At 48.4% G+C, this 16,616-nt stretch overlaps 1 protein-coding gene across 1 annotated transcript; it reads left to right on the top strand.

Annotated features, from left to right (window-relative positions):
• Positions 1 to 406: 406 nt before the first annotated feature.
• On the top strand, positions 407 to 10,063 carry TAT (tyrosine aminotransferase). Its single transcript, XM_071567396.1, has 12 exons — positions 407 to 516; positions 2,144 to 2,386; positions 2,568 to 2,672; positions 3,463 to 3,530; positions 3,911 to 4,069; positions 4,245 to 4,383; positions 4,909 to 4,961; positions 5,328 to 5,480; positions 6,381 to 6,509; positions 6,919 to 7,002; positions 8,567 to 8,665; positions 9,404 to 10,063. The coding sequence occupies exons 2-12, from the start codon at positions 2,152 to 2,154 to the stop codon at positions 9,545 to 9,547; spliced, it is 1,368 nt and encodes a 455-aa protein (XP_071423497.1). The 5' UTR covers positions 407 to 516; positions 2,144 to 2,151; the 3' UTR covers positions 9,548 to 10,063.
• Positions 10,064 to 16,616: the final 6,553 nt, after the last annotated feature.

Raw genomic sequence — 16,616 nt, forward strand, 5'->3', positions numbered from 1 at the left:
ATGAAGCCACAAACAGGCCCATCTCAGCTGGTGCATTTGGAGCTCAGAGCCTTTGAGGTCAGGACAGACTGATGGCTTCCTCGGGCTTTATGGGCCATCAATCCACTCTCAGTGAATTACAAGATACTAGCACTGGAATACCTGGACTCCATAGATTTGCCCCCAGCAGTCTTTGTAGACTGAGGGAAGTGGTGCCAAAGGGTGGCAGCCCAGGTACTCCAGAAAGCAAAGTTGTGTCCTGTAAACAACCCTCAGAAAGAGTTAATAATGCTGTGGCATGTTCCAGGTGTCTGGAGTGAGGACAATTGCAAAGGGGAGGAGAGGTCATTTCTGGGTGGGGAGAGCAGCCCTCTCTGTGAGCCAATGGCTAAACGATTCAGTCCCAACGCCCAGTTTGGGGGATTATTTCATGGGCAAGAATTTGCAGGACTTTCCTCTCAAGGGGATTTGTCCTGCATGAAAACTAGGGACTGGACCCTCAAGCTTGTTGGTGTCTCCCTGTCTGTGCTGTAGAAGGTAAAATGCTATGCTCTGGTACCTTGCTTCTTTCAGGGAAGATGCTGGGAGATCTTCCTTGGCTGCCTACACTGAAGGTATCCATTGTGCCTGTGTCTGCGGCTTACCTTTTTGGGAGAACCACATTGCAGGATGGTGTGAGGGCTCTGCTGGGATAGACTGTACATTTGGGACTCAGCCCTGCTGCTGAAGTGAGATGTATGACATTTATAAGCTCATTTTTTGTGCAGACCTGCTGTATATTTCTTCTGCTGCCTTCTTCCGGTAGAAAAGAAACCTAGAAGGCATAAGCTGCAGAAGAGCTCAAGTCTTGCTTTGTGACCCTGTTAGATCAATCTGAGTTGCTATAAGCTGCCTAGTAAGGCACTCCTGATAGAGTAACTGCAGTAGAACAGGGCATCTCTAGGTGTAAACTTGACTGAAACAGTGAGACATTTGTTCAGATAGCAAATCCTGCCTGAACCAGGCAACACTACAACCCTTCTGGCTCAGTCTCTGCAGCCAGGAAGGGAAAACTGCGTTGTGTTTATTTACAAGTGTGGGACTAAGTAACTACCCTCAGGAAAGGGCCACTATTCACTGAATTGCCTTTCAGTGGAGCAGAGAAAAAGGACAGTACAGAAAGCATATGCATTTTGTGGCAGGTTTATGAGGTAGTGTACTAGTATCAGCAAGAATGGACTTGGTGTCTCAGCAGGTCTCTACCTGCTCTGTGTCCTGTCCCCACATGCAGGTGGAAAGCTCTGACTCATCAGCAGTTTGTAAGTAAGGCTTTTCCTACCTGGGTCTAGCTTGCGCTCTGAGTATACATACTGGGGTGTGCAAGTTACTTTTGTGTCCATTTTAGGGCCTTGAAGGCAGCTGTTTGTTCCTCTGCTGTGCCTTGCTTATTGCTCAGCCTCAGGTGGGACTACAGGCCCTTTGCTTTGGGACAGTGCTGCCTTCTGGATTTCCTTCTTGGCCATACCAGTCTTGCTCCATTTTCTAAGCATTGACTTTTGATCTAGGCTCTCTGGGCTGGACTGTTCTCTGCTAAGAGAGGCCAGTGTCTAACCTCTACCTTGCCACAATGAAGTGCATCCTGATAGCATTGGACAAGAATGACCTTTTTGGCATCTGAGATTGATTTACAATGCTGCATTTCTGTCTGTAGACTGGAGGAACATTCTGGATGTGAGCACACATAGTGGGCCAGTCCTTGAGGTGGTTACAGCTTGAGGTGTGCATATTGATAGCTGAGAGGAGGAAGGGGGTGACCTGGTTCTTCTGTCAGTGGAATATTGAATCTGTAGTCAAGCAGTGACTGCAACATGCTGCTAACTCTTTGCTGCTGGCTTTAGTGGGGCCTGCTCCTCCTCAGCAGAGTAGGTCTATGGTGGGCAGTGGTGCAACTAGCACAGAGAATTGCATTTATCTTCCCCACTGTATTGTGCTCTCACTTATGTGTGGGGTTTCACTGCATCGTGGCACCAAGTACAGCCCTACTGGCTATTGCTGCTTTGTCCATAGGTGGTAGGTAGGGTTTATGGCTTTTAGAAGTTTTACTTTTGATCTGCATCACCAAATGAACATATTCCTTGTTCGACACGGGTTAACTAAGCCCAGGAAATTCACTTTGCACTGACAGCTCTCAGGATGGACTCTTACCTGATCCAAGTGAATGGCCGTGGAGACCATGCCCCTATGCGAGATGTTCATCTCAAGAACACTGGAAACACCATATCACTGGGGAAGGCAAAGGGCCGGAAGCCAAGATGGGCTGTCAGGGCTTCTGAAATGTCAAAGAAGACTTTCAATCCTGTCCGAGCCATTGTAGACAGCATGAAGGTGGAACCCAACCCAAAGAAAGCTATGATCTCCTTGTCCTTAGGTGAGCGTAGTCCTGTGGCTGAAGCCTCTGGGTATTGGGGTCAACTGTGTGGCTGGCAGATTGCAGGGCTCTGAAGCACCAAGTTTGTGGTGCAAGCACCAAGGGATAGGCCAGACAACCACACAGTTCTGTGTCTATCACAGTCAGTGAAAACTGTACTATTTTTTCAATCTTTGTAAAGGAGACCCAACAGTCTTTGGAAACCTTCCCACAAACGATGAGGTTACACGGGCTGTGAAGGAGGTTTTGGACTCAGGACAGTGCAATGGCTATGCTCCATCGGTTGGTAAGCTGACAAAGCTCATCCTGTGAAAACTGGATGAAGGCATGTGCCAGCCCTTACCCCACAGCAGGTATCAGAGCCCACAGACATATTTCCACTGGCACTCTGTAGCTGTCCTCACCAGCAGTCACATGAACACACCAAGTATGTGTGTCCTGCAGATACACCTGGGTGCCCTTTGCCACGTGGGCTGTTTGAGGCCCAGAGCTCCTGCAGAAGCTCTGCTGCCACAGTCACCAAAGCAAGCAGGATTTCAAGCACCCAGAAGAGGATAGCACTGTGTGTTCCTGCCATGGGTTGCAACCAAGCTCCTTTCTGATCTGCCTTAACCCTTTGGGCTCCCTGACTTCACCAACAACATGAACCTTGTTTGCAGCTCATGCCAAAAGTGTCCACAGAGCATCGATCATGCCTGCCTCACCCTACATGTGGTGACAGGGAGGGCTGTCCCAGTGCTATCACTAAACAGTGGAGGCCATGCCATCACACCTATCTTCCCTCTGGCTCAGAAAACTCCTGGCTTCCCTCCACCCTCCTCCTGTCAGTTCTGTTCCCAGGACATGCTGGAGCCAGAGTCTGCTTCCCTGCCCAAGGTCTGTCCCTGCTCTTGGCCATCCTGGCCCAGCCTTGGGACTGCATTCTGCTTGGCCTGAAGCAGGACAATCTCTCCCACCCTGGGACACCACCAAATGGGCTCCCCCACTCTGGGCAGCAGCTGCAAGCCTTGTACTTGTAAGAAGCAGCAAACAGTCTGTAAAAACCTCCCTTCCATGTTTGACTTCTCTTTCCTCAGGCTACCAGTCCTGTCGGGAAGCTGTGGCTGCATACTACAACTGCCCAGAGGCACCACTGGAGGCCCAGGTACTTGGTGCCCAGTCATGGTGCTCCCACCACAGTGCAGGCAGCGTGCTGCTGCCTGTGTCCAGATCACAGGGCATGGGAGCCCTGCCCCAGCTCTCCCAGCTGTGGGACTGAAGGCTCACCGATGGCCTTTGCCCCAGGGTGGCCTCCTCCTGCTTTCATCCCTGCCCTGAGCCCTTCACCTCCACCCTCCTCAGGAGGAGGCTGGGCTTTCCAGATGTTGGAGGTTTCATGCTGTCAGTCAGGCTCTGATGCTGCCTGTTTAGCTTAGAAGCTCTACCTGTCAAAGCCAAGCCTGGGTGTTACATCCCTCCCACATGTCTGGAGTACTTCAGAGTGACTGTGCTTCCTCCTCATAGACCTCTCTGTGCTTTTTGCAGGATGTCATCTTAACAAGTGGCTGCAGCCAGGCCATAGAGCTTGCCTTGGCAGTGCTGGCCAACCCAGGCCAGAACATCCTCGTGCCACGGCCCGGCTTCTCCCTCTACAAGACTCTGGCATTGTCTATGGGGATTGAGGTCAAACTCTACAACCTCTTGGTAAGTGGTGGCAGGCCTGGCAGGGGCAGCCCTGAAATTTCTGCCTCTCAGAAATACCCTGGCCCTGCCTGGGAAGTGGGTGAAGGGGATGCAAATAACCCTGGGTGCCCTGGCACACCTCACCCTATGTGGCAAGTCTCGTTCCTCAACAGTTATTTCCCCTTCACTTCACTAGCCAGAGAAGGCCTGGGAAGTTGATTTGGAGCACTTGGAGTCTCTGGTGGATGAGAAAACAGCTTGCCTCATTGTGAACAACCCATCAAACCCCTGTGGATCTGTGTTCAGCAAGAGCCACCTCCAGGAGATTTTGGCAGGTGAGCCTGCCTGTGTGTATCTGGGGTGTGGTTACAGTCTAGTGCCTGCCCACATTGTCCATGTCTTGATCACTGCAGTACCATGGCCCAGGACTTTGCTTCTCTCCTCATGACCGACTCTACCTCAGAAATCAGGGCCTGCTCAGTGTAAGGGTGCTGTCTTACCCAGTCAAGAGCATGCACAGCGTGTGACTTCCTCAAAAGCCATGTGTGGCTTGGACTGCTCGTTTCTCCAGTGTGGCACTGCAGAGTGTGTTCACAGGATCCCGGTACTTCCTGAGGCCTGGTCTGACAGAGGGAGGTCTGTGCTGCCAGTCTCCACAGACTGGAGCAGTAGTAGGCTCAGTCAGGGCAGGGATCTCCTATACTTGGGCTTTCTGAATGAACAGTCTGTACGAGGAAGACCTGGACCCTCTACCCTGGGACAGAGCTTCCCTCAGAGCCCTGCCAGGCCCTGCAGCAACGGGCAAGTCTGTTCCCATGGAGGATGCAGGTTGGCCAGGCTGAATGTCCTCTCTCCCACAGTTGCATCAAGACAGTGCGTGCCCATCCTTGCTGATGAGATCTACGGAGACATGGTGAGTGTCAGTTGCAGACCTTTGCACCCCCAATGCTGCCTGTCCTTTTTGATCCACCTTGGCCATGACAGCCAGGTGTCCAGAGGTGAGGGACATCTCCACTCCCCTATGCCTGGGTCCATGCCTGGAGCTCCCAGTCCTTTGATATACAGTGCTGAGGCTATTGTTCCTCTCCAGCTTCTTTCCTCTTCCCAAACTGCCTGCTTTTATGTGAGTGCACATACCCTATTCATACCTTGAAGGCGTGAGCCTTCACCATCAATTTCCCATCGCTTCCCTGCATCCTTTCTTGTTAAGCCTCATGCACACCCCAACAGTTCTCACAATAAGAGGCAGGGACAGCCCTAACACAGTCTGCTGTCACAGGTGTTTACTGACTGCAAGTATGAGCCCATTGCAACTCTCAGCACCAATGTGCCAATCTTATCCTGTGGTGGCTTGGCAAAGCGATGGCTAGTCCCTGGCTGGCGGATGGGCTGGATCCTAATTCATGACAGGAGAGACATCTTTGGCAATGAGGTAAGAACTGCTGAGTGTTGCTGTCATGGCAACATACTCGCACAGTCTTCAGTGTGTGGATCACCAGGTCTTGGCAGGTACTGCTCTTTTGCTCTCACATGGGTGTAAACTGAATTGTGCTTACATGCTTTTCTGCAGCTCTAGGCTCTTCATTTCCCTTCCTTACTCCAAGTGCTCCCAGATATGGCCTTCTACCCACATCTACACTGTAATATACTATCTCTGCTGCTCCTTAGTATGTACCTTGTTCTTTTTGTGTCCTTCTAAATTCTCTTCTCAAATAGTTCCAATGTGCACTGAAAGTATTGCATGGCTTATCCAGCATGTGGCATCCATGTGTGGTGTCTATGTGATCTTAACATAGTTTCTCTTAAGAGTAAGAACAAAGCACCTTGCAGTGCTGCCAGTGCCTTATCTGGCTATTTTTCAGCTGTGTTACAAGAACAACCATCTACTGCAGTGACCTTTCCACCTAGAAGGCTCTCTGCAGAGGAAGAGGGAGAAGAGAGGACCAAATGAGTGAGCAGAAAAGCTAATGTTGATTGTCCTTATCTGGCTTTGAAAGTGTGGATTGTGGGCCCAAACCAAAGGGAAATGCAAAGTGGTATTTGGAACAGCTCTGACTTTATTTGTATTGTTTTTATTCCAGCCTAGTTTGAGTCAGGTTGGGATGCTCCAAACATTGTCTCTGTTGGCATTACAATTTGCAACTGAGGAACAGAGAATGGCACTGTAAATAGTCTGCAGAACCTGGTAAAATAGTCAAGCAAATGTTCTTTAGTACTCTGTGTGCTCACTGAAGAAAGGGATGTGAACAGATGTAGAAATAAAGTGGCCTTGGAGCTGTTCCTTTCCGTAAGGAAACCATCATCTGAGTGCCATATCATGATGTTTTCTCAGATCAGGGATGGCCTTGTAAGACTGAGTCAAAGGATCCTGGGACCCTGTACACTTGTGCAAGGAGCACTGGAGCGTATCTTGTGCCGAACACCACCCGAGTTCTACCACAACACCCTAAGCATCCTCAAGGTAAACAGGCTATAACAGATCAGCAAGATTTGTTCACAGGTTGTTTGGAGGGATTTGTATCTTTAGCTCATCATCCTTTCCCATCCCACTTTGAGGTGCAATTTTGTCTGTGACTAGGAGAGCCCATTGTAACTGGGACAGAAATACTGGCTGGCATAAGTTTCAGGCAGCCCAGCCCTGCAGCTGGAGCTGCTGACCCAGGGGATGGAGTGTTTGGCATTGACTTGCTGAGCTCAGCTCAGTAACATCTGCTGTACTCAAGGCCATGATCTCCCATGCTGTTTGCATTTGTTGTGCCTTTATTTGCAGTAGGCAAACCTGTATATAGACTCAGTCCAGAGCTTGGCTTCCATTTGCTGAGCTGCTTCCTGTAATTTCTGTTTTGTAATTTCTCCTTTTTGCTTTTCAGTCCAATGCTGACCTTTGTTATGCTGCCTTATCAGCCATCCCTGGCCTTCAGCCTGTCCGGCCCGCCGGAGCCATGTACCTCATGGTAAGCAAGGAGAGTACTGTGCCTTTTCCAAACCACCAGCAGTCACAATGGGTCTCATTTCCAGTGCTTGTCAATGTTTCAGATTGGTAGTTGGCACCAGGTCTCCCTTACTGTGCATTTCCACATTGCCCTCTGCAGTAGATGCATCCCTTGGTCACTTTAGAAGGCCACAATTTGCTGTTCACTGCTCACAGAGCAGAGGCCAGCACAGATCACCCACTTGCTCCTGTACAGAACTCCAGACTTGTACTTTGCAAGACAATGTTGTTTACCTGAATTTGAAGCTAGCTGGTAATGGGAAGCCCAAACAGGACAAGACAGATTATCTTACCTCCTGTAGAAGATGTAGCCTTCTTCATACTAGCTGGTCTTCTCTTCTGCCTATGGTATTGCCTCTTTTTCTGCCTTTTCCCATGCCTGTTTGTTTTAACTTTTTATATTGTGCTGAAATTTCCTTTTTCATATCATCAAGATCTATTGAGACATTTATGACACTTTAACACATCTTTAATCTTTTTTGTTTGTCTCACAGTGTCTCCAGTTTTCCATCAGCTCTTAAAATCTGAACCTCCAGGCCTCAGAACTGGAGAATATTGCAATATCAGTCTCACTCATATTCTATAGACAAATCTTTATCAGCTGACCCTGTTTCCAATTTTACCCAGAGCTACACAGGTCATTCTGCTCATGCTCTTTGTTTAGATGCACAGCTCTAAGATTCTTTCACACCTATTATATTTCTTCAGCAGTTGGACATTTATTTCCAACTAGATCATCTGGGGTTTTTTCCTACTAGCTCATACAGAACTTTTGCATGCAAATTATTTCTCAAATTATCTGTTTAACAATATTTTCATGACATGCTTAAAATAAACTTTGCTTATAAACGCCAGCCTGGAGGGGGCCCTGAGTAACCTGATCTAGTGGGTGGCAGCCCTGCCCATAGTGGAGGGGTTGAAACTAGATGAGTTTCAAGGTCCCTTCCAATCCAAACCACTCTAGAATTCTATAAACAAATGGCCAGAATAGCACTGTGTTTATATGAAAGATGGACAGCCACCTTCTTTCCAAATACAGAACAAAAATATTTATTGATGATTTTAGCATTTCATGTCATTTTAGATTTTTCATATCATTCTACAGGGATTTATTTTGTTCATGATATTGTAGACCTTTGCTATCTTTTTTTTTTAAACCAAAGCGTTTGTCTTTTTCTTACCATATAGATTTCTTGTATGACAGAATTATTAATGCATATTAAGTTCTCTGCCAAGCTCCTTTTCAGTGTCTTATTTATTCCTTTTCACTTCTAATGGGTTACTGTATCTTTGCCATCAGGTGTTTTTTACTGAAGTTGTGCTTGACTGAAATTCCGGCTTTAGATAGTTAATGAAGGCTTCTTGAGAAGCCCAATTTTCATTCCTTTGTTTCTGTATCTTACATTCATGTCAGCCTAAAAAAGCGAGGGCAGACAGCTGCACTTGACTGGGAAGTTCTTGGGCCATGTGCGTAAACAAGATAGTTTTGGTGCCCTTGAATGCCGTGTTACATCCCTCTGCTGCAGGTTGAGATTGAGATGGAGCATTTCCCAGAGTTTGAAAATGATGTGGAGTTCACTGAGCGACTCATCTCGGAGCAGTCCGTGTTCTGCCTGCCAGCCACGGTGAGCCTCACACTGAGAGCCCCAGGGACCTCCAGGGCCAAAGCATGGCAGGAGAAGCAGCAGGGATTGCATCCCTGAGCTCTGAGGACAGGCTGGGAGTTGTGCATGCAGTGTTCATGGTCTGTAATAGTGTGTATGAGCCGACTTTCTGCTCCAGGTGCTGTGTGTGGCAGTCTCTGGCTCACTAATAGCCTCAATCAGGCTGCCAGGATCTTCCCAGCTCCAGGCTTGCTCTGTATTGTTCAAGTTGGCAGAGCTCTCTGTGTACCCCCACACCTTCTTGCTGAAGGTGCTCCCACAGAGGCCTGGAACTGCTCCCAGGCCTGTGTTCCTTTCCTCAGCCTGTTTCCAGACCCCTGCCCCTGTAGGCACAAGAAAAGCTGAAAGATCTGTGCCCTGTGTTCACCTTCTTCCAGCTCCATTTCCAACACTGGATATGGACAGGGCCTTAAATATTCTTTTAAATATTCCTTCACTAATTCCTCTCAGTTCATTGCCTGGGTCTGCATAGTCCACACAGAGTTCTTGGGCTATCATCCTCACAGCATAATGTATACACAGATGGAGATGGGAGATTTGCTTGGAACAGAAAAAACAGTCTAAGAGAGCAAGAGCCCAGCCCTGCTGTCCTACACTGACCATTTTCACTTGCTGATGCAGCACATGGTCCCAAGGCAGGGCTCTGAAACTATAGCACTATCCCAGGTAATCTGCCATCTTCACCTTTTCTCCTCTCAGTGCTTTGAGTACCCAAACTTCTTCCGAGTGGTGATCACCGTGTCTGAAGAGATGATCTTGGAGGCCTGCAGTCGCATTCAGGAGTTCTGTGAGATGCACTACCAAGGTGCTGAAGGGGCCCAGGATCTGGAGTGTGACAAGTAGCCACAGCTGGCCTCCTGCCTCTGTCAGGCTAGATCTTGCATGAGGCAGCAGCCAGGCAGGCAGGGCTGCTTCCAGTCAGCCACATCCCCCTGCCTTCAAGCAGTCACTGTCTTGCTGCTTCAATTTCTGTGCTCCACAGACCCCTCAGCACTATGGGAAGATGCTACTTCTCTCTCCTCCTCCACTGCAGCCTGCACACCCTGTTACATCCAGTCCCCCTGGTCTCCATATAGTTAGTATCTGTACCCTGTGTTGGTCTGTGCTGCCTGTGAACCAGCTACAGACAGGGGCAGAAGGCTGTTCCTGGGCAGGGCTCTGTGGCAAAGGCTCCACTGACCTGTGGCTCCTGTGCTGGCCATACTTCCCCTCATGGTCAGTGTCTCAGAGGATAAAAGTACCCACCTCTCACTTACTTGTGTTACCTTGGGAGGCCAGAGCTCTTTATACTGAGCCCTTTGTGTGACAAAGGGAGTAAGTTATTGTAACTTTTTTATTAATAAAGATTCTGACACGTCAGTCCTTCACTGTGCTCCTGTTGTGGCAGGTCAAGATTGGGCACTGTGTGGGTCACTCTTACTCGTCCCATGGTGTTGCAGTGCCTCAGGGCCTGTCCCCAGATTGTGACTGGCTGCCCAGGGCCATCTGGTGTGCCAGCATGGACATGGTGAGAGTGCCTCAGACCCCCAAAGGAACCCATCAGCCCTGAGTGCAGGATGGGCCCTGCAAGCTTGGCACAAACTGGAGCCAAGGCAGCTCCCCCACAGAATGGTCCTATCTGGCCCTCACAATGCCCCTGCCACGGACCCCAACAGAGCAGAAGGTGCTGGTGCCAACTGATGTGGGGAGGCAACTGCCCCTGGGCCCAGAGCCAGCTGTGCTGGGTGCTAGTGCCTAAGTACTCAGGGCTGGGGCAATCACACATTTCCTGCTGTAACTGTGAATCATGGGGCGGCACCCCATGGCTCACATTGTACAGGGTGTTTGTGACATGCCACTGGGGCCAGGGTTACTGATTGCTGAACACATCAGCTCCATAATGCAGTAAAGAACTGGTGGCCTGGTATCTGTTCATTCAGCGGAAATGAGAGAAGGTGATAATGCCCATCAGACCACAGGTGCTGGGGAGCTGCTCGGGAGCCATTTCTGGAACTGACAGAGAGGCAAGCGGCAGAGTGCCTGATGTCTCCCCTTCAGCTCTGCTCACCTCCTGCAGAACTGGAATCCATGGGTCAACCCTGCCTCACCAAAGTGAGCTAGCTCTAGATTACACACTGCCAGACCTGCCAGGTTCTATAGGCAGCTCACTGTCTCCCCTTACCTTGTCCAGTACAAAATCTGGGCAGTATTCCATTAGAGGAGAGGCATCTATATGAGAAAGATACCAGTGTATGAAAAGGTCTTTGACATGTCAGTTGAGTGTCCATGCTACATCTTTCCCCTTCAAAGAAAGCAATCCCAGAACAAAAAGAGAGGGAAGCCAGGCCTGTGGGTGAATGGTACACGGCAGCAGAGATTTCATGCCATTAGACCTCCAAACAGAGCCAAATAACCTGAGCTGCCTTAAACTAAACTTTGAAAAATAATAAGTAGGGTGGTGTGTGAAGGGTCTGTTAGACCAGGAGAGCTTTGCAGCATGATGTTTCTGCATTGTTACACCGTCTTGCACCTACTACAGCTGTCATGTTTGATCTGGTTTTTTGAGCTCTTGTCCATGCATCTTAGGTTCTGTGGCTTTAATACCCCACTAGTAATAAACAGATCTGGCTTGTAGAGAAAGCTGCTCCTTTGAGATCACTCTCTCTTCAGGAACCCCTTTCCTTTCAGAGTCCCCTCAGAGATGTCTGTTAACATGCAAATATTCTGCAGTAATTAACACATTCTGTTTTTTCTTGACCCAGCAGAATTTGGCTGGGGACACTTAGGGAGCCAGAGACACAGGCATATATACACCTCATAAATATCACTATATTCAGATTTCTCAAGGCCACATCCTCTATTGCCATCTTTTGCAAACATTAACACTGCCTTTTGACCACACCTAGGTTTTCCCTGATGCAATAGCAAACTAGCATTAAACCACAAACACGCTGGTATCATTTTTCAGGTATTATACTCACAGATGTTTTGCGTCATATGTGGGTGTAGCCTAGAGCACCCTGCCAGCCATACAAACTAACCAAAGCTGGTGTTTGGACACGCTTTGTGCCAAAGAAAACCCTTTCAGGAAGGAGACCAAGGAAGAATTCAAGGGACAGGCCTGAAGCTGCTCTTTGCAGATGCTCAGACAAGGTCTGCAGGGCTTTAGTAGAACTTCCTCAGTGGCCTTATGCCTGATTGTGGGGAAATAGTAGAAGATTGGTGAGGAGGATTGTAAACACTCTAAAGTGACTCGCAGCTGAGGTGAGGTGTAGAAAAACATGTATATTATACTGTTGTTTGGCCTTGTGTGTAGTACATCTGTGTTTAGATAATATAGGCCTCTGATAGAAGCACCCCACTGAACATGCTTGAAATTCTTGCTCTACTGTGGTAAAGATCAAATCTTAGTGGTAAACTATGCCTGCAACAATCCCTAATAGACAGGTGAAAACAGCGGGTTTGGTGATCCTTGAGCAAGAACCAGGCTCTGCAGTGCTGGCATCCCTGTTAGTGTGTGTCTGCCTGCATACTGCTTTGAGGATCTCCTGGTCAGTGAGGAAATAGAAATAAATTTACTCTGCATTTCATCTGCGGTTTTGTGCTTGTTCCTACATCCTCCTTGTACCACCTCACGCACTGATCCACAGCCATCTTCCCTGTCTTAGCTGGGGAACACCTGTAGAACACCCTGGCACAGGCTTGCAGTGTGCTTCTGCTCTTTTCTCTGCTGCCTGAACTGGCCATGTTTAGGAGGAGGGCGACCTACCCCAGACATGGGAACCTAGGCAGGGAGGCAACCTTGTGCCTAATGCTCTTCTTGGGAAAGGAGGGAACTTCTCAGCCAGTGTAAGCGAAATGTACTTGTCCTCAGCTTCCAAAGGCACTGGCAACAGGGTTCAACCCAGACAGGCAAACCGGCACTGCTGCCAAGTGGGGCCAAATCACACCTTCCAGCAGTGAGGCCATCAGCTTCTCCAGGTGCCTTAGGAACCTGAATGCAGCCCAGCCCAAGGGCCCCCATTCCCTCTTCTAGCAACCCTGGCTGCCTCCAGCAGGGCTGTAGAGCAGGAGTCCTTGAGGGTCTGCATGCCTTGGGGCCATGGCTTTTGGCTGCAAGAGCTTGTCTGCACTGGCCTGCTCTCTACCTGCAGTGGCAAGATGTGGTTTGCACTGATCTGGACCCAGGATGGTTGCAGGGAGTCAGTCTGGGGATGACTGGAGGCTGTGGTGAAGCACAGCCCAGCCTGCCTGGGAGCTCAGGTGAGGCATGAGCATCGCATGGCAATGAGACCCCAGGGGAAGGGGAAGGTGTCTGTGCAAGACTTCTTTGGACGTGAGGGCTGGCATTTCACCTGGTTTACCCAGGCATTCACCAGTGCAATCATAGCATTGACTCTTCCAGCAGCTCTCTGGAGTCATAACCTTTGGGGTGCAGAAAATGTGAACCATCCCATCACACATCCGAAAGAGAGAGAGATTTCCACAGCATGAATCCCATGAGCTGCTTTAGATGTCAATGATTTGTGCTCTGCAGGGCATACAAGAGCAGATATTAAAATCTTGGATAGCTTGAAGATTGCAAGTAGGGAGAAATTACTCTCTGTCTCTCTTGATTAAAAAAATTGTGATAATATCAAATACAGCTTTTATATGTAGGATCGAACCAGAGGCAAGTAGTTCTCACAACATGCAGCCAAACATACCCATACAGCCAGGAAATCTTGTGGATGCCAAAAGTATCTGAGTTCAAAACATGACTGGAGAAGCGAACATAAAAAAATGTAAGTGCTGTCAAATGGAAAGACAAGCTCGATCTGAACTGAGTTTAGAGAGCTTCTGTGTTTACTCACAAGCATTACCCTCCACTCTCATCACAGCCAACAGAAAGAAACAGGCACTTTCAGGGCATCATTCACTAGCTTGTTTTGGATATCTCCATTAAGAGAGATGAATCTTGTACTCCAGATCCCTGGCTTCAGGTCAAGAGAGCATGTGAGGAGGAAATGTTTCTTGTTCTCTTCCCTAGGTATCTGCTTTTGATGATGGCAGAAGGCAGGGCATGGGGTTAGTCAAACCTCACAGCTGAGCCAGTTTCACTGCTCTGAGTATGCTTTGTTCTCTCATCAGCTATCAAAGACATGCCCTCAGGCAAACTACATACAGCTGGAACAGATATTTTGATACATCTCTGTGCAATTGTTGGCCAGGGAGGAACAATGCTTCAGGGAGAGCCACTCAAGTGGTGTGACCTTTGTAAATAAAAAGGTTTTCTAACACTTAATGACCTACAGGCAAATCCTTCCTACAGATGGTGTCAGTGCAGGGCATGGGAACACATGCAGGGCATGGGAAACCCAGGTTTCACAGAACATTGCATGGTTCTCTACAGAGCCCTACCTGGGCCCCTGCCAGTTTCTCACCTGGTTTCCGAACTCCAGGGTTACCAGGGCTTGACCATTTGTGTTGGCAGGGCAGCAAGTGAAAGGGAACATGATCTGCTCTATTCAGGTTGTCCCTCCTGCTGGAAGAACCACCCTTGCCCAGATTTCTTGCTTCTGCTCTCTCCTATATTCCACTTGCCCTGTGAGCAGCTCAGTGAGGTCCTTGGGGACAAGGGACACCATTAAGAGAAGGTCTACATCTTTCCAGACTGTGTGACAGAAATTATGAGATCTGGAATAGGAACAGCAATTGCCTCTGCATAGTAGAGTTTCTCTTAAACCCAGTGCTGCCCTGCTTCACTCCCTTACCTGGCACAGCCCCACTGCAGCTCCAGCACCTTTGTGAATCATTAACAGGCCAAGTCTAGCTGCTCCTTTCACAGCTTCTCCTTCTCACGTAATTTTCTTTCCCAGCCTCTAAATGTTTAATCAAGCAAGGCATGAACAGAGAAGAGTCAAAAAGATTTTATGTGAATTTGCTTCTGCTGAGAAAATGACAAGCAGTCAGAGCAATAGTAGGAAAGTAAGCCTTATCTGCACTCCTGGTGGGCAAGCTGGTCCTCCTTGCAACAAGGGTTCTTCTTTATCCTTTGCTTTGACACTCCACAGACATCCCTGTTCCTCCTTTTACAGAAGGCAATCTCTTTTGGACCTTGAAACAGGACTTAAAAACACCTCTCAGTCTCCTTCACAAACTTACTGGCTCTGCTTATTAGCAGCACCTGGGCATTTGTGCCCCTGCAGGAAACTTCCATCCCGTGCTTTGTACCTAGTGCAGGGTGGAGTTTTTCCAGTTTGCAGTTGGTCAAAGTAGGCGGGCAGTGCAGAGCAGTTAGCTGGGATGTGCACAAATGAAGGGCTCAGGAGGGAGCAGGCACAGGTGTAGGTAAGACCTGAGAACCTGTGTAGATGAGAGCCCAGCATGAAGGCAGCGTGTTCGTGTGACTGCCTAGAGAACTGTGTACGACAGCAGTGAAAGTGTGAGGGCAACTTTGCTTGAATCAGGTCTGGTGGTGCTTCAAGAGGACTTACTAAGGTGAGATTTTCAACCATTTCTTGGTATCTGGTGTGGATGCTCTTGTGCCCAGAACTGCCCATGCTCAGCAGGCTGAACTGGGAAATCGTTTTTGTAAAGCACTGCAAACATATTGATGCCAGCAAATTGCTATGATTCTTACTGCAGACAGAAGCCGTTGGCCTGCCTTAAAGGGCAATTCCTGCTTCTCCAGGCTGTCTTCTCAGTGCCCTTGCTCAGGTTTTCTCACTAGTGACTGTCATGCCAGCTGCTCTCCTCTGAATGGGCAGATGACTTCCAATTCTGCAGAAGCTGATAGGGGCAAAAACTGAAGAAGCATTTGAAAAAGCTATAAGTAACCATCAGTGCCATCAAAGACAGTTGCCTGGGGTTTCCCTGGCACCAGATCCTCTTTACTATACTGCTGCCACTACAGCAGTGGGAAATGCCTACAGGTCTGGAGAGCTCCCCCAGACTGGCAGAGCACTCGACAGCAGAGTGCACAGCACAAGGTGTTTTGTGCTGGAACTGTCTCACACCTGCGCCAGACATGCACAGGTTCGACAAGCGTGTACTCTGGGGACATGCTGCCCAATGCTCAGAGTGTGTTTGATGGGTACATTTTCCTTGGGTTGCTTGTTGCTTTCTGTAATGCACAATGCATGCTCTTTGCCAGGATCAAGACTTTCCAAAGTCCCTGTGTATTTCTGGAAAAGCTTAAGATTCTGCGCCTTTTTTTTTTTTTTTGGAACCTCTAGCTGGTCAGGCAGACAGATCCTAGTTTTTTGTGTTCTCATACATTTGCTGTGGGAGACTCTAACATGGTGACACTGGATTGTCATATTTTTCAGTAGTTCCTATACTTCATCCTTTGTGCCCTGAGATTCTTCTTGTTCTTTCTGCTCTCAGCCAGATCCTGGCTCATGTCTCTGGCAGCACACAATAACAGTGTGCTGGTTTTTGTTCTGCAGCTGAAATTGTCTCAGTCCTTCTGGGTTGATCTTTACCCAGCAACTCTGTGAGGGCTTCATATTTTCATTTTTGCAGTATGAAATTAATTGATTCCCTGGTGACTCAGGATGTTTGCTGTAGGGAAAATGGGATTAAGCTTGAGACCTTAGTTTAGAAACATCCCAGCTGCAGTGATTGAGAGATGCAGTGCTGGAAAGCAAGGTTATAATTAGTATTTCTTTCATAGTAGGGAACATATAATAGAACCTCTACTGTTCTTTGCTGCTCCTCTATTCCACTTCACCAGGCACACAACTCATTTCAGTCCTTCTACCCTCTGTGGAACAGACTTGTCAGGGCAAAGTCTCATTTTAAAAGAAAACCAAGATGTCTATGAAGGAAAGTGAAGAACCCTTCTGGACTAGGATGGGGGGGGGGCTCTCCCCAAAAACCACCACAACCTTTGATGTTAATAGATTTTAATCAGAAAATGCAGAGATAAAGGATAACAGTTCCTTACTAC

The sequence above is a fragment of the Pithys albifrons genome, chromosome 12, assembly GCF_047495875.1.
Source record: "Pithys albifrons albifrons isolate INPA30051 chromosome 12, PitAlb_v1, whole genome shotgun sequence".
NCBI lineage: Eukaryota > Metazoa > Chordata > Aves > Passeriformes > Thamnophilidae > Pithys > Pithys albifrons.